Below are 18,648 nucleotides of genomic sequence, written 5' to 3'. Positions count from 1 at the left end.
GCAGATGATATTGCACCGAAAACCATCACTGACTGTGGAAACTTTACACTGAACCTCAAGCAACGTGGATTATGTGCCTCCCCTCTCTTCCTCCAGACTCTGGGATCCTGATTTCCAAAGGAAATGCAAAATTTACTTTCATCAGAGAACATAACTTTGGACCACTCAGAAGCAGTCCAGTCCTTTTTGAAGCGAGACGCTTCTGACGATGTCTGTTGTTCAAGAGTGTCTTGACACAAGGAATGCGACAGCTGAAACCCATGTCTTGCATACGTCTGTGTGTAGTGGTTCTTGAAGCACTGACTCCAGCTGCAGTCCACTCTTTGTGAATCTCCCCCACATTTTTGAATGGGTTTTGTTTCACAATCCTCTCCAGGGTGCAGTTATCCCTGTTGCTTGTGAACTTTTTTTCTACCACATCTTTTCCTTCCCTTCGCCTCTCTATTAATGTTCTTGGACACAGAGCTCTGTGAAGAGCCAGCCTCTTTTGCAATGACCTTTTGTGTCTTGCCCTCCTTGTGCAAGGTGTCAATGGTCGTCTTTTGGACAACTGTCAAGTCAGCAGTCTTCTCCATGATTGTGTAGCCTACAGAACTAGACTAACAGAGCATTAAAAGGCTTTGCCTTTGCTTAGTTTTGAGTTAATTAGCTGATTAGAGTGTGGCACCAGGTGTCTTCAATATTGGACCTTTTCACAATATTTAAATTTTCTGAGATACTGAATTTGGGATTTTCCTTAGATGTCCCTTATAAACATCAAAATTAAAAGAAATAAACATTTGAAATATATCAGTCTGTGTGTAATGAATGAATATAATATACAAGTTTCACTTTTTGAATGGAATTAGTGAAATAAATCAACTTTTTGATGATATTCTAATTATATGACCAGCACCTGTATATATCTTCCTGCATGAGTGTACTGTATATATGCAGATAAAGTTGAAGTTATTATATATTCAACTTTATATAAAGAGCTGAGCAATAATATAGTTAAATTTTGGGACAAAAAATCAGAAAATTGCTTTATAGTGTATTTTGCTTTACTATGTACACAAAGTTGGAAATAATATATAACAAACTGTGTAGTTAGAGCTGTGCCATTATATAGTTTATTATTTTTTGTTTTACATAAACAACTAAACAGCAGAGATTTGCTTTATTATAGAAATTGCTTTATGTGGATAATGTATGAATGCAGGTAAAGTAGGTTGTACTAAATATCCATCTTTTAATATATCGCTGAGCAATAATGTATAGTAGTTTTGATTTTTATGATTTAAAAATCAAGCAGTTGAGATTTGCTAATTGTGCGCATGTATCCATGTAAGGTTGGATATTATTAGATGAGTTGAATTTGTTATTAATTATTCATGTGTTAATTAATGTGAGTTATTAAGACGTGGTGATTTGGGAATTATGAATGTTCAAATTATAATAATTGGGTTTAGTGAGAAGTCTACTTACTACTTGTGTACTATTAGTTTGAGTTCATTAGTTTATTATTATCGAGTTGAAAAGTTGTCCTCGTCTTTTATTTTATTTTTTTAGATACATTTTTTGCTGTTTTGCCTTTATTCTGATAGGAGAGTGTTTAGAAAGGATGCAAAGTTGGAGAGAGCCGGGGGACGGGATCGAAAAAGTTCTGCGAGCTGGGACTTGAACTCAGTATGGCCAAAGCGCAATCGTGCTGTATGTCAGGGACGAGGGACAAGTCAAATCCTTTCTGTGTTTTATTGAGCTTAACTTGTACTGAACTCAAAATATACCTCAACCATTTGAACTATATAACCATTTGATATATTGCATGCAAGTGAACCAAAGGGACGTGAAGCTTTTGGTCATAAATGAGCATTAATAGCATGCAGGTTTGTAAGTAACATAAGTAGTGCTTTCTGTGTAGTATGCTTCGCTTTACACATTAGAAGATATTTAGAGTAGGTAATACTCCTTCCAGACAGATAATATTTGTGATATGTCTGTATGCGTGATCTTGCATTGCCTCCACCCCTTTGACCTTGTCAATATCTGTAGTAAAATTGATTTAAGCAGTGTCTAATGCTGCTCTTGGGTTTTATTTTATCTGTAACTCTAGAAAGCATGCTTGTCCTTCTTGACTTGTGGTCTCTTTGGGCAGTGACCTGTTTGTTCCTTCGTTTCCAAACTGCGTTTTTGACGCCACAAGCAGGTGGTCATGTCTGGGAGCCGACTGGAGAGTAGTGAGGCATTGACTCTCGCAGAAAGCTGTGAAGTGTCCAGGCTCATTAAAGCACACTTGTCCGCGCAGAGGTGCATATGCATTATAGATGTGGAGAAACACTGAGAAAATGTGACGGGTGGCAGCAGAAAGGAAAAAGTCATAAAATGAGTTGTAAAATCATAGTGGACTCTGAGGAGAATGTTGAAACAATGAAACTATCCAGACCTCATAATATACCGAACCATAAATGTGTTACATCTTTAGAACATTGATATAGTGTTAGAATTCTAGATTTTTTTCACACATAAGAGATATCTTTTAATAGCATTAACTACTTACTTCAAAGTAAGTAAGATTATTGGATAACGCTTTACAATAAAACACTATTTCAGCCTTTATTTAATTCAGTGTGTTGCTTACCAGTTGTTTGTATTTATTAGGGAGATTTATCAACCATTTCTGAGTGAAAATTGTTCACCGAATATTTTTCAGTGTAGAATTTTACATTTTCTAATGACACTAGTGGTCCTTTTTTTATGCTGAATTCATTGGCATAATAATAAGAGTTGCGTTTAGTATTAACTTGGTCTTTCCAGAAGCCCAAAACAAAAACGAGTCAAAAAATTGTTAACTGCATCATCATGTGTTTGATTCGTTTCAGAATTAGCTTTGTGGTCCCACATCTCCGCCAATAATCAATCTTCATCAATCCGAAATGAAGCAGTTTTGTATTGTAGCATATGGTGAGCAGAAGTTCAGGTCCCGTATTAGAAACCAGAGAAACATTCAGTTCATTTGGGAATTGACTGTGTGCCCACTGCAGCAAAACAGCATATGTCCTGTGTTTTACAGATGTATTTTTGTACTAAAATTGGATATTAGTTTCAATTTTGTATTCGTCCTTGACCATTCCGTTGAAAATCCGTTGCACTTTAATGTGTCACATAAATGACAGGTTTAAAGTTTAAAGTTTGAAGAAAAAAAAATAATATTGTGAAATATTATTACATTTTAAAATAATAGTTTTTTATTGTTATATATTTTAAGATGTAATCTATTCCTGTGATGCAAAGCTGAATTTTCAGCATCATTACTCCAGTCTTCAGTGTCACATGATCCTTCAGAAATTATATTATGTTGATTTATTGCTTCAATATTTATTGCTATTAATTGATCAAAAGGCATTGATAATGTTACAAAATATTTATTTTTTTAAAAATCCTGAAATCACTGTTTCCACAAAAATATTACGCAGCAAAAAAAAAAAAAAAAACAATGATAAAACCAAGATCCATTATTAACCATTTATAATAATTGAGCAGCAAATCAGCAAATTAGAATGATTTCCTAAGGATCGTGTGACACTGAAGACTGAAGTAATGATGCTGAAAAGTCAGCTTTGATCACAGGAATAAATTACATTTGAAAATGTATTCAAAAATTAAACAGCTTTTTAAAAATGCAAAAATATTTCACAACATTGCCATTTTTACTGTATTTTTCAGCAAATAAAAACAGCCTAGATGGGTGTAAGAGACTTATTTAAAAAACATTACGAAATCTTAATTATCCCATATATTTGACTGTCATCGTGTATTCTTTTTAACTGGCTGCATTCAAAATTAGTGATGCACCGAAATGAAAATTCTGCGCCGAAACCGAAACCGAAAATTTAGGATGCACTTGGCCGAAAACCGAAGCTGAAGCCGAAAATGGCTTCTTTTAAAAACGTATATATATATTGCTTGGATTTAATGGATCTGAATTGAAAAATCACAATATAATAATCAAACTTTTATTAACAGTTACATAACAAAAAGTAAAATATTTTTAACAATAAATATAAATAATAATTATTCTTCAAGTTTTATGTTCCATCAAATAAAATAGTTTTTTTTTTAAATTGTGCAAAAAAAATCCACAATTTTGGAGATTTTTGCAGAACAAATGCTACATATTGCAACTTTGGTGTCCTCTCGTATAGGGCTGTCACTTTTGTGAAAAAATATCCTGTTCCATTTTTGAGACATAGGCAAAGTGTTCATTGAATCGTTAGTAAATTGCCTATATTTGGCGTTGATCCGTTTTTCAATGCCAAATATAGGCAAATCCACCGACAACTAAACAGGCATTAGGGCGAACGTAAAGAGGGCGCTTGAGACGCGCACAAGTCAGCAATGTGGACTGCCGTAACATCAATGAAAAACATTACTGAAGGCTACATTGATATTATGCACTAATAGGCTCTGTGTGTGTGTGTGTGTGTGTGTGTGTGTGTGTGTGTGTGTGTGTGTGTGTGTGTGTGTGTGTGTGTGTGTGTGTGTGTCAGAACCTGCAGTTGCTGTGTGACGCGCGTTCGCTGCGAGCGTATAGTGACGAGCTGGACGCGCTCCGAGAGAAGGCCGTTAAAATCGATTCCCTATTTTCGTTTTCGAAACGAAAAATGCCCTTTGACATGCTTAATCTTTGATAGGCAGACGCGTGATAACAGCTCGACCGTGAGTGAAACCTAAGCGCTTGCTCACGGATGGGAGGGGCGGGTGACATTCATTTTCGGTTTACGTTTTCGGCTGTTTTTTTTTATTTCGGCCCGAAACCGATAATGCCATTTCGGCCGAAAATTTTCGGCGGCCGAAATTTCGGTGCACCCCTATTCAAAATAGTAATCAGTTGAACTTGAACATTCATAAATGATTAAATAATTAAGGACTCAATAGGCACGGAGTTATTGGAATGACCCTCAAGCACAGACATGCTCATCTGTGTGTTGTCTGTGTCAATCATGTGCTAAAACTTTTGTTGTACTTCAGAGACTCTTCAAGATTTTATGTTAAATGGCTAAAGGCATGTTATGGGATGGATGGATATAAATCTCACATTTGATTTATGAGCCCACTGTCACCTGCTGTGCATATCAGAGTTTTGTTCATCTCAGAAAAAATGTTCCTGTAAATGGCAAAAATGCATCATGACCGACTCGCCTTGTTCGTGCATTGATGGAATGATATCAGGCATGAAGCATCCTTGTTTATTAATAATCTCAGTTTAACATTGATTTAAGGATGAATACTTTATGTTTTATTATTTGAATTTATGTTAGCTAATTCAACGTACTGTTATGGGACACCTCTGGTGCAAGATTTGGTCATTTTCACTGCATGGCACGCTCAATAGTTTCACCTCTGACTCATTTGCATATATCAATAGTCAAAAAAAGAAATCCCAGGATTTTATGAGTGAGACCTGCGACATCATTTCATTTATAATGTGCATGCTGAATACTATATGATCATGCATCAGGACAATAACACTGCTATATATCTCATGGTAGCAGCACCTATAGCAAGATATCGTGTAAAATAGCTGCTTGGGGATTTTTGGGTGCATCTTTAATTTAGGCTGAGGTCTTTAGTAAAAGTAGCATGACTACAAAGACAACCCTGATGGTTAGTGCTGTCACCACCCAGACAAATGACCTCAATTGCTTGTCAGGGGTCTCACACCATCTGCCAAAAGAGCCACTTTCTCCCCACAAAGGAATATAATCCATCACTTCTTCTGTTGCTGAGTATCAAGGACTTTCTTTGAAATAACTTCAATAATAGTCACCAAGTAGTCTGAGATACACCACCAGTCAAAAGAATGGACCAGAAAAATGTTAAAACAAATCAAAACCATATTATATTTGACCTTTCTGAAAACTGGTGCAATTTGTCTAGAGACTCCAGCTTTGCTACACAGAAGTTTTATCGACCATATTAACCCAGTTTCTTTGTGTTTTGGACACTTTGGGCCCTATAATACACCCGGTGCAATGCAACGCAAGGCCAGGGCAAGTGTGTTTGATAGTTTCAGTCCGGCGCCATTCGCATTTTCCCGTCCAGCGCCACGTCGTTTAATTAGAAAAAGCATTTGTGCTAATTTTTGCAGCCATGGGCGTGCTGGTCTAAAAAAGATGTGTGTTCAGGCGCATTGCTGGCGCATTGCTATTTTAAGGGGCTGAAAATAGACTGCACCATAGACCAACTCAATCCTGGTCTAAAGTCTGGCACAATGTTTTTTCTTTGTTATTTAAAGAGTATATTAGTATAAGCAGGTCCACAACGAGCATACACCCTGCTTATTAAACACAGGGCTCAGCAGCACACAAACATATTAAAAATATTAAATATTAAAGGATTGCAATGCATAAGATTTTTTTGTAGGCTAATTAAATATATATATAAAAATGCCTACATGCCATAATGGATAGTCATCGCATGTATCAGAATAAGGCTATCTATTTGCTCGCACAAGAGCAGCTCTGTTTCATCTCGGAGACGCGTTCTGTCTTTGCGCTTGCCAAATTCTGCACAACTGGCTCTTAAAGGGAATGGAAGATGAGACTCTGATTGGTTTATTGCACATTACGCCCAAAAAACACCCATTACTCATTAAGAGAATACGGACAACCCGTTTAGACCATGCGCCGGGTGCGCCAACCATTTTTCCGTCGTTAAATAGCAAAAGTGGATTTGGACATGCCCTGAGTGCACCTGCGCATGCGCTTTACACTTTGCACTTAGATAATTAAAATAGGGCCCTTTGTCTGCTTTCCTTCTTGATTTTACTTCTTTTTTTTATTACATTTATTTAATGCTTTTTGCATTTATTTTAAGAAATTAATACAAAACGAAAAACAAGTCTACAAAACTATTTTTCAAGCATAAAAATGACATACAAGTATATAAAAATGTTATATCAAAATATTGTTTAAATCATAAAAAAAAATCAAACAATGAATGAATACAAAACAATTTTAAGCATTTAAGCATAAACATTTAGATCAAATAATAATAAAAAAAGATAAAAAATAAAATTGTGATGTTTTTTCCAATCTTTATTTCATGATTGCTATGCCTTTTAGTCAGACCACGAAACTGTATATGGCTGTTGCCATACAAATTGATGTTTAGCCCTTGTGATGCTGAATGAAGATGCAGGTGTATTGAGCTCATCTGTTGTTCTTGATATCACTTCAACAGCTCCCCACAGGAAATTCAATCTTGCTACATAAGCGTACATGTGTTGAAGTGAAGGCCACACTCATTATCGGTAGTGCAACAAACAATAAGTGTGTTTAGTCCTTAACAAGAGAGCATGCCATGCAAGAATACAGATAGTTTCTAATTGATTATGAGACCACTGTGTGACATAAACTAAACAAATGTTTTCTAGGATTGCAAGTTTATATCACAATTCTGACTTTATAACAATAAAGTAATAATAATAATAATAATAATTTCAATAAAATGTCAGAATTGTGAGTTGACTTTTTTCCTCACAGTTGGACAATTCCCAATTACGATTTTATATCTCAATTCTGAGAAAAGTCAGAACAGCAGGATATAAACTTGCAACTGTGAAAATAAAAGTCAGAATTGCAAGATAAAAAGTCATAATTACCTTTTTTGAACGATAAAGTCATAGCAATATGATATAGTCATAATATTTTGAGAATAAACTATATTGCATGAAAAAAGATTATTAATGTGAAAATTCCACCTACTCCACACAAAAAATAAAGTCTGTGGCATCCAACCTTTCATTCATCACATGTACTTAACTTTAAAAATAGTAATACAAATTTTCTAAAGGTTGAAGCTTCAAAGTGATTTTATTAATAAACCCATTTAAGGAACGAGAACTGGTTCCTTGTGGAGATGGGACAGGTTTAGCTTTCACTGCAGGGATCAGATGTCCCCACAACGACACTAAAACCTAAAATCACCAACTGTATGTTGTGAGAATCAGCAAAGTGCACTCACGAGGAAACCGACTTAATAAACCTAGTCTTTATGAAAAGCTAAACATGTAGAAAGATTTATGTCCTGGTTAGGTTGAGGTTTGGGGGTTAGAAAATATCTTTCGCTCAGCACAAAAACAAAAAGAACAAGTCCTCAATTCATTCTAACAGACTTCACAGAAAGACAAAACTAAAAACTAAACCAGGATCTGCACGAAACGACACATCCATGCCTCCTTTGCTTCATGAACTCATGTCAGCATGCTCCGTTCAACCCTGATTGACGTGGTGACACTCACGCTGTATCTTCTAGGTAGCGCTTGCCTTCAGAACGGCAGCAGGCGTGGAGTTATGGCACGGCTCAAGAAGCTGTTCCTATGCTCTTCTACCAAAGCACCATCCACCACGACCCAAAGCAAGTCCTCTTTCAACACAAGCCTCCAACATCTTTCAGTTTATTGTCCACGCTCTTGTGAAAAAGAAGTGTGCTCGATTCTATTGAACGTGTGTTTGTGGTGTACTTCAAATCTTAACAGTATATTTTTAAAAACTGTACTTGCAGATTATATAATATTAAGAAAAATAAAAGGCCACTTAAGTGTACTTTAAAAGGCGGTTCACCCTAAAAAAGAAAATTCTTTCATCATTTACTCACCCTCTACTTTTCAAAACCTGTGAGAGTCTTTTTTCAGTTGAACACAGAAGAAGATATTTTGTAGAATGTTGGTAACCAAACATTACATGTGAACTGTTCCTTTAAGAACACCATGCACTTTCTAATAATGTCAAATTAAATGTTTTACTTTGAAGTACATTTTATATTTTTCAGTATTGCATTTAAAGTTAATATATTTAAGATTCAGTAAATGTGTAAATGCAAATTAAATGCGTGGCATACAAGTTTAAACAGAAATGACATTAATGTATATTTTAGTTTACCATAAGTGCTTGACAATACATTAAGCAGTACACATTAACAATATTTCAAAGACAATAGAAGTAATTATGAAATTACATATAAAGGTGTACTTAAGACCTACTTAAGTGGGATATACTGTATATATAATTAACATTACATTCAATATTATAGTTCACACTTAAGTATATATTTTAAAGTCTTTTATTTCCATTTATTTTTTTTCATATTATGCTAAAGTGTACTTCTTCTTCACCAGGGTAGTGTCAATCCTTTCATTACTTTTTCTTTAACTCTTAACTATTTCATCTTTGACCTCTGTATTTCTCAATATCTCACTCTTGTCATCATTTGTTTTTTGTTTATTTGTTTTTTGTTTTTTTATGTAAGCCAAAGACATTTGTACTCTTATTCAATATATACAGTATATATTCAAGAAACAACATTGCATCAAATCCTTAATATAAATAGCATTGAATTCTGGAAGTGAACTATAAATGATTAACTGTCATAGTAATTGTTGATTGTTAAATTCCTCTATTTGTATTTTTAATGAACAGCTTTAGATGCCAAGGTATGCTGCCATTGAATACTAATGCATTGTGTTATGAAACAGGCCTTTAGCATGAAGCGGTAATGATACTACAGTTACTATGATTGGTTGTGTCGTGATCGCTATACTCCCAGAAGGACGAGATGAGAAAATCATGTTTATATCCCAGCCAGCAATGACATATGGGGCCCAGATGGGTTAAGTACGGGTTCCATGGTTACTGTGTGGGCATGGGCTTTGACTGGGTGAAATCAGCGGGTCCCATGTAGGTTTTGTAGTCCCACATAGGAAGCCCATATGAGCTGATTACATGGGCCCCATAAGGGACAGGCATGGGCCAATTGGGCATGGGTTTGAACTGAGAACACATATATGGGTCCTGCATAGCATATTTATGGTCCAAGTGGGCATGGGTTTGAACTGGGAATGCATATATGGGTCCTGCATAGAATTTTTATGGGCCAAGTGGCCATGGGTTTGAACTGGGAACACAAATATGGGTCCTGCATGGCATATATATGGGCCAAGTGGCCATGGGTTTGAACTGGAAACAACATATATGGGTCCTGCATGGTGCATTTATGGGCAAAGTGGGCATGGGTTTGAACTGGGAACACATATATGGGTCCTGCATGGCATATCTATGGGCTGAGTGGAGATGGCCGGATGGGTTTGATCTGGGAACGCATATATGGGTCCTGCATGTGCTAAATTGGGTTTGAACTGGGAACACATGGGTCCTGCATGGCAGAGGCGCAAAGTAACTATGTAGGCCTATTGAGTTATGTAATTACTTACTGTACAATTTTTAGTAACTCTACATGTAGGCTAATCAAGAACGTTGAGATTGAGTAATTGTAACTCAATACATTTCAAGTCACGCTAGTCACCAAAGAACAAACATTGCATACATGTAGATCTTTTGCCAAAACAATCCATCAGTCATTTTTGTTAGTCGAGCAGAAAATGAAAAATGTAACTTCCCAAAAATGTAAAAAACATAAAAATAGGTCAAAGTTTACGCTGTGTTGAATTATGTTGATTAGTGGACTCTCAGAAAGGTTGCAGGCCTACCGTAACACTTCAAATAATAGCCCAGTCCCAGACGCCTGTCCCTTGGGGCAGAAACACATATTTAGACAACTAGGGATGCTCGATATTATTGGCCGATATTGGCTTTAAAATTCAATATTGTAAATATTGGTATCGATTTAAAGACCCTTACAGAGCCCACTTTAAGCCCATGGGGCATTCACGGTTGAATCCTGGTGCAAGCCCACTTTAAACCCCTTTAGGCAGGTGGGGCTCAAATGGGTCTGACATGAATTACCCAGTTAAGACCGACATAAGACCCTTACAGGTCCCACTTAAAACCCATCTTGGCATCCACGGCTAGCCCCCGTGTGGATCCCTCTTCATGCTCTTGTGAAAAAGAAGTGTGCTCGATTCTATTGAACGTGTGTTTGTGGTGTACTTCAAATCTTAACAGTATATTTTTAAAAACTGTACTTGCAGATTATTTAATATTAAGAAAAATAAAAGGCCACTTAAGTGTACTTTAAAAGGCGGTTCACCCTAAAAAAGAAAATTTGGTCATCATTTACTCACCCTCTACTTTTCAAAACCTGTGAGAGTCTTTTTTCAGTTGAACACAGAAGAAGATATTTTGTAGAATGTTTGTAACCAAACAGTTGACATTACTATGGAAGTCAATGGCTACCATCAACTGATTGGTTAGCAACTTGAGGGTACAGTAAACAAATGATGTCCGAATTTTAATAATAATAGTTTAATTTTAATAATAATAGCCCAGTCCCAGACGCCTGTCCCTTGGGACAGAAACACATATTTAGACAACTAGGGATGTTCGATATTATCGGCCGATATTGGCTTTAAAATTCTATATCGTAAATAAAGCCCATAAAGCCCACTTTAAGCCCATAGGGGCATTCACAGTTGAATCCTGGTGCAAGCCCACTTTAAACCCCTTTAGGCAGGTGGGGCTCAAATAGGTCTGACATGAATTGCCCATTTAAGACCCTTGCAGTATCCTTACACTTCCCAATTTTAGTTTGTCTGGGCTTCAACGGCTTGCCCCTATATGGATCCCGGGTGCAAGCCCATTTTGGGGCCCACATTTGCCGCCCATGAAGCCCTCATCTGGGCCCCACATGTCATTGCTGGCTGGGATGTGTCCATTCTGATTGCCAGTCATTTGATGAGCTGTCTTCTGTGGATCAAAGGTTCATATGTTAACCATTAATCTTCCACGCTTCAGGTGTCACAGTAATCACTGTGCCTCCCAAAAGCACCCGTCACCTCTGATTAATGTTATGAGACTCACTCTACATTGTTTTACTGGTTTCTGTTCCTCGCTCATTATTTTTAAAGATTATTCAGCCTTTAGGGGTGTAAATAATGTGTAAATCTCGGACACAAGTCATAATGGATGCTAGAAGACCTAATTTAATGAAGAATTGTCCAGAAAAAAATCCAGTTGTCCAGAAATACCTTTTTAATAAGGGTTCAAATATGAGCTGAAAGCTTTTTTAGATTTAAGGCTAATGTGGTTGAGACACCAAGGCCTGTTAAGATCCTATTGACAGATGGAAAGCCAGATCAAATTGCTTTAAATAATTGAGATTTGCTCTAAAACCTTGTAAGTCTGCCATAATGGTACATGTTTGCTATGTGATGCTGCTTTAATACAACAATTCATTAAACAAGAAGTTAATATTCGGTAACTTGCATTTTTGACGATAAATTAACAGTTAATTTGTGTATTTTTGCTTTGCCAAGGAAAACAGTTTCAAAGTCAAAGCAGAAAGAATTATTGGTCATCTTTTGAGCAATATGAATCAGTGCTTTTGAACAAGTTGGTTTAGTGAATGATTTAATGACTCATACATGTTCTCACTTGTTTTGTTGATGAATGAATCAGTGTTTTGTGCAAATTGGTTGAGTGAATGATTCAGTGACTCACTCATACAGACCTGTGCTGCGTCCCAATGTGACTACATGCACTGCACCCATAAAGTATGTACTCTTTTGGTGAAGAAAAAGTACACACTTGTGACTTTAATAGACTGTTTTGTCGCATAGTAATATGCACTCTGTCACTGTAAACTGGGCTGTCAATTATCTTATCACAGTTAACATCCTCCAAATTTTATTTAATTGATCTTCCTACCTTATTGGAGAGAAAAGAAGTAGCACGTTGATCTGCTAGCCATGGGTTTTTATGCAGAGAGCTCTGCTCATATGTTTGTATAATGATGCATTCAAAAGTTAATATAAAATTGTAAAAAGTCCACATTGTTGCAGATGAAATATAACACAGATAACATTACATAAATATTTTGGTAGCACTTTATTTTACAGTCTTGTTCCCCATGTACATACTATGTACTTATTATAGTAGTTACAATAACTATGTAATAACTAGGTACTAACCCTGAACCTACCCCTAAACCTAACCCTACCCCATGTATTACCAGAACTTTCTTAGATAAATACACTGTAAGTTCACTATAAGTATATGTAAGTACACATACTGTAAAATAAAGTGCAACCAATATTTTTTACTAGGTTAAATGTTGATTATTAGTAACTCAAACCCCTTAATCTAAATGCACACATCAGTCATGTTTGTATTTTTTTTTAAGCTTTTTATTCGTGTTTGTGGTTCTGAACCGAATCCTTCACAAGAGCGCAATGGATTGTGGGCAATATTAGCCATTGACGTACTCTTCAAAAATCTGCCTGAAATAGTAGACCATCAGGTGAACTTTGGTATATGCTTTTCAGCATACTATGCTTTGGCACACACTTATTCTAATCTCACATACTATTTAGTAGAGATGCACCGACACCACTCTTTCCAGTACTTGTCCGATACTTTTATTTTTGGTACTTGCCGATACCAAGTACCTATACTGTATATATATATATATATATATATATATATATATATATATATATATATATATATATATATATATATATATATATATATATATATATATATATATATAATTTTTTTATATTGGGTACAGAAACCAAAAGAGTATGTATAATGTTAGCTGTTAGCTTCATTTATTAAATAGATAACAGTCAAAACAACATTTATTCAGACACCTTCAACCTTTCTCACATTATCAGTTTATTCTCTAAAGTTTAGAAGATAGTAATAAAATATGACAAGAACTCAGAATTAAAATGTGTCAGAAGAAATACATTTTTATAATATTAGATAAGACGAAGGTATGTAATGGATTACAATCAACCAAAAATGATTCAGACAGTTGTTAGTATGACAGTATTTACACAACTATCAATACTTAGTCGGGCAACACTTAGCCTTAATGACTGTCTGTAGACTCCTGGGCATGCTGTCATCCAGCTTCATACAAACTTGAAATCCAATTTTTTACCATACTCGGTCTGAATAATTTTTGGTCCCAAATTTTTGTAGCAGTTTTACTGGTAGTCTACTGTATGAAGACATTTTGGGTATAATTTGTCACAGTTTACTTTATCTTGCCATCCTCACTTACATAAATGAATTATAGTGTCCTGCACCCACTATAGTAAAGTAGTTTTTTTTATCTATAACGTGCTGCGATTTTATATTCCAAAGCCGCTCATATAATACAGAAACACTCAAGCAAGACAAGCTCGCCCATCTCTGCTGCTGTACGCTCAATCCATTCAGTGTGCTTTATCAGCTCGAACATGTCAGCTAGGCAGGCGTTAATACTAAATGTTTAACATTATATTCATTGCATACATATACTTTGTGGACATCCTCAATGTCTAATAAGTCCATTCTGCTGTCTGTTGTTCTGTTGTCGGTGTTTCTTTGTCTGATTATGGCACTTATCACATTTGTGTGGTATCGATGTTTGTAATGAGTACGAGTACGGGAGCTCAGTATCGGACCCGATACCGATACTAGTAACATTATCGGTGCATCCTTACTATTTAGGATGGATAGAATGAACATGGGGACGCAGGGATTCCCTTGTTTTGTTCATGAATTAATCAGTGTTTTTGACTGAACCAGTTGAGTGAATGATTCAGTTTTTACTCCTACAGTTATTTCACTTTTTTGTTCATAAATAAATCAGTGTTTTCGAAGAAAAATTGTTTGAGTGAATGATTGCGACACATTTTTAAACAGTGGCTGCGTCTGAATTTGCATATTCACTTGAATGAAGTGATTGAAACAAATTGGTTGAAGTAAATGATTCAATGACTTGCTCATAAAGTCACGTGTTGATGTATTGTTTTTGATGAAAAATATGTTTATATAATATTAGATTTAGATTAAATTTTAGATTAGGTTTATATAATGTATTTGATGTACAACATTTAATGACATCTAAAATTTAAATTATATTTTAGATGTCATTAAATGTTGTACATCTCATATTCACTGTGGAATACAAAGTCTTCAATGGTTTTTGTTTTGTCATTATTTGGTCCACTACTTATTGATCAAAAATAGAATTTTAGATGAACACTGTGAATCTGAGTATGAAGAGATGGATCGTAAACCTGAAGTTCTGTGTTTCTCTCCAGATAGTGTCGAGGATGAGCTGGAGCTGTCTGCTGTGCGCCATCGACCAGAAGCTTTGGAGCTGCTGGAGGCTCAAACGCGTTTCTCACGCAAAGAGCTTCAAATCCTCTATCGGGGCTTTAAGAATGTGAGTTAATGCTTTTGACTTCAAAAACAGAGTTTGATTTTTTTTTTTTTTTTTTTAATTCAATTGCATTTAGAATGAGGATATTGATTATTATTATTTATTTTTAATTATTATTATTATTATGTCTTTTGACTGTTGGTTTGATGTTGAACATGCCAAACTATCACGCTTGCTACAATAATCAGGTCAGCAAAGGTCTCTAGAGTGTCCCTGAGGCATAAATGTCCTTTCTCACCTCTGGTGCTCAATGTAATGAGACAACACCGAATTAACTCGACCCAAATTGTCAGGTGACAAAGCGTGAGAGTGGCACAATGGTCCTTTATTATCAGACTCTCAAGGGGAGATATCAGAAGACTGTAATCCTTCCTTCAGACTGCACACAAACACACACACACACACACCACTGGCAGGTGATGACTGCACTGAGGTTTTCTAGCACCTCATTCGTTTTTCCATGTGGTGTCTCAGATACTGTTAATGTTAAACTACTGTTTTCATTTTTTGTTATTTGACATTTAATATCACCTGTCATTTCCACTTCTTTTTATTGGATTTTTAACTATCAATTCCTAAACTCCTTCAAAAGAGATTTAATTAGTAAATCATTGTCAAGGGTCCTGTCCCAAATTCTGCCCTAAGCCCTCACGTTCCTCCTCTGACTGCACACTTTGATGATGTAGTTTTAGGACTGAGCAAAAGGGCACATGGAAGGCATATGAGCTTTCTTCTGAAACCTCAAATATTGAACTGGCCACCCTATGCTCTTGTGAATTTCACAGACTTGCACATGCAACAGCTTTTGCAAGTGTGCAACATCTCATCAAGTGTGTCATGTGGGACAGGCCTGGCTCACTACAGCTTGTTATTCTCATTTTGCTTTGCTTCTGTAATAGTAGTCTTTGAACTGTTATAACTGCTATTAGAAACGGTTTTCTCTTTATCCATTAACATCTTTTTCTCTATTTCAAAGGACACCAGTGTTGGTCAGAGAGAAAAGTGTTTGTTCATTTATTTATTGGCATAAACTATGATTTTTTTTTTAGAAGAAAGAATTAATACTTGTATTCAACAAGCATGAATTACATTTATCAAAAGTGAAATTAAAGACATTTATAATGTCACAAAAGATCTCTATTTGAAATAAATGCTGTTATTTTGAACTTTCTATGAATCAAAAAATCCTGAAAAATGTATCACGGTTTCCACCAAAAAAAAATAAATAATAATAAAGCAGCACAGCTGTTCTCAACACTAATAATGAGAATTGTTTCTTGAGCAGCAAATCAGCATATTGGACTGACATCTGAAGATCATGTGACACTGAAGACTGGAGTAATGATGCCTAAGAGTTTAGCTTTGCATCACAGGAATAAATTACATTTTAATATATTTAAATAAAAAAAATAGTTGTTTTAAATAGTAGTAACATTTTACAATATTAGTGTTCTTACTGTATTTTTTTTAATCAATTAATTGCAGCCTTGACTTCTTTCCAAAACATAAAAAAATCGAAACCCCAGATTAAACTAATTTAAAGGGATAGTTCACCTGAAAATTGGTGACTGTAGCCATTGATTTCCATAGTATGAAAAAAATATGTTGAGGTTGAGGTCTATCATCAATTGTTTGTTTACAAGGATTTTATTAAATTTTTACGGAGCCCCGCACATGACATGCAGGAAAAAATATTAGGCTAATTCGTGTGCACGATTTACTAATTAGTTCCCTCAATGTACTAAAACGTGCACACGATTACTATTGCATTCCCTCGATTTACTATTGTGATTTGCTAAATCGTGCGCACAATTTATAATTTATTCCGGAATCGTTTAAAAGTTTAAATTTCGATTCCTAGTTTTGATTCCTAGTCCGCCGACCGGAAGAAGAAGAAACCTCTGAACACCAACAAAGAAGCGTACACTGGAAGTGTTGGCATAATCGAGCGAGTCAAACATGGATAGCGTGCGTCGGCAGTCCTAATTGTGGTTTAACTTTCCTAAACAGAACGAAATCTCGGCAAAATGCAACATTTGCATTAAGATTGTTTCGTGCATAGGAGGGTGCACGTCGAACATGATAATGCACCTCCGTGTTCATGGAGTAGAAATAAATATGTGCCCCGTCTTTGACGCGCTGTGCCTACCGTCCTCCCTGCCTCTTTTTTCTCCTATTTATCCGTTCAAGCTTCTTCTACACACAGCGAACGTGTTTTCTCCACAGCAGGAGATAATAAAGTTATCTGTCCAGAACGCTCACGCATCCTGCCTGAGAAGGCAGATATGATAATTTTCCTAAACAAGAACTGTTTCTGATTTTATACTGTACCTGCTGCTAATCTATACTGGGTTTTACAAGTTGTTTCTGATTGTAGGACCCTTTTATTTCTGCGATGCAGAAAACGCGGACGAAATCGCAGAATCCAGTCATAAAAACGAAATTTACAGTTTAACGTGGAATGTCACAGAATTTGCCAAATTTTGAATGAATTAATCAAAAGTTGGTCATTGCACTTACATCAAATAGCGATATGGACTAGTATCTGTAAATATTAAGCCGGAAAAGTCTATTTAAATATGAATCCTGCATGTTCTGCGTGTCTGTGTTAATGAATGGCGCAGAAGCACGTCTTCATTCATCACACACACGGAAGCGCGCGTGACGCTCACTGTGATTTCAGAGTCTGTCGTCTCTCTAAATAAATGAAAAAAAAAAAAAAGTAAAAAGTTCATAGAATTAAAATTGATGAAAAAGGTCAGACTATTTCCTTCAGAAAGACCGTTGGTTAGCTAGATCATTTAAAATATCCTAAACTTTTTTTGACCCTGCCTTTTAAAAGAATCAGAATCGAGAATCGTTAGGAACCGGAATCGAACAAGGAATCAAAATCGGAATCGGAATCGTTCAAATTCAAATGATACCCAACCCTACTCAAAGTGGATTTTACAGATGAGGAGATTTCATTTTATGAGAGATGGTGGTCATATTTTTCTTCTTACTAGGTTAATTACACTCTACAAATGATCAGAACTTAAATTAAACTTGATTTTCTGCAAATTAGCAGAAAAAGTCATATGAGCTGAATCTGCTACTATCAGAGTGTGTCAGAAGAGCTTCGGCTTCATTCAGACTTTTTAATTTGTGTTATTTCGATTGTATTATCCTATGGCTCCCATGAATTAGTGGTAAATTGAAATCAAAACATTCCAGATATTCTGTCCCTGATCCTCAGTGTTCTGTCAGTGAATGATCATGCTTTAGCAAGCTGAACAAATCTTTTAATTACAGTCTGTGTATCTTAACAGTGTTAATGAACCCTGCATTGCTCCCGGAGTTTTTGATAATTTTGAGAAGACTTTGGCAGTGATGGTTTCTGATGAGAATGGTGTGTCTCTAAAAAACGTAAATTGCACGAGATTTCTCTCACGCTGCCTGCACAAGAGACCGTGGATGACAGCTACACAAAACAATCCATTTTAATTAACC

At 35.8% G+C, this 18,648-nt stretch overlaps 1 protein-coding gene across 5 annotated transcripts in view; it reads left to right on the top strand.

The window, feature by feature from the left end:
* The window catches only part of LOC132110822 (Kv channel-interacting protein 4-like), a 224,235-nt gene that overhangs the window by 188,574 nt on the left and 17,013 nt on the right, over nucleotides 1-18,648 (top strand). For all 5 annotated transcript variants that reach the window (XM_059517840.1, XM_059517822.1, XM_059517803.1 and 2 more), the window contains one exon: nucleotides 15,038-15,162. In XM_059517840.1, the coding sequence (XP_059373823.1) occupies nucleotides 15,038-15,162 (125 nt within the window). The remainder of the gene's footprint in view (nucleotides 1-15,037; nucleotides 15,163-18,648) is intronic.

This window comes from Carassius carassius, chromosome 2 (assembly GCF_963082965.1).
Source record: "Carassius carassius chromosome 2, fCarCar2.1, whole genome shotgun sequence".
NCBI classification, from domain to species: Eukaryota; Metazoa; Chordata; class Actinopteri; order Cypriniformes; family Cyprinidae; genus Carassius; species Carassius carassius.
The sequence above is the reverse complement of the archived record's forward strand: the minus strand, read 5'-3'. Positions and strand labels throughout refer to the sequence as shown.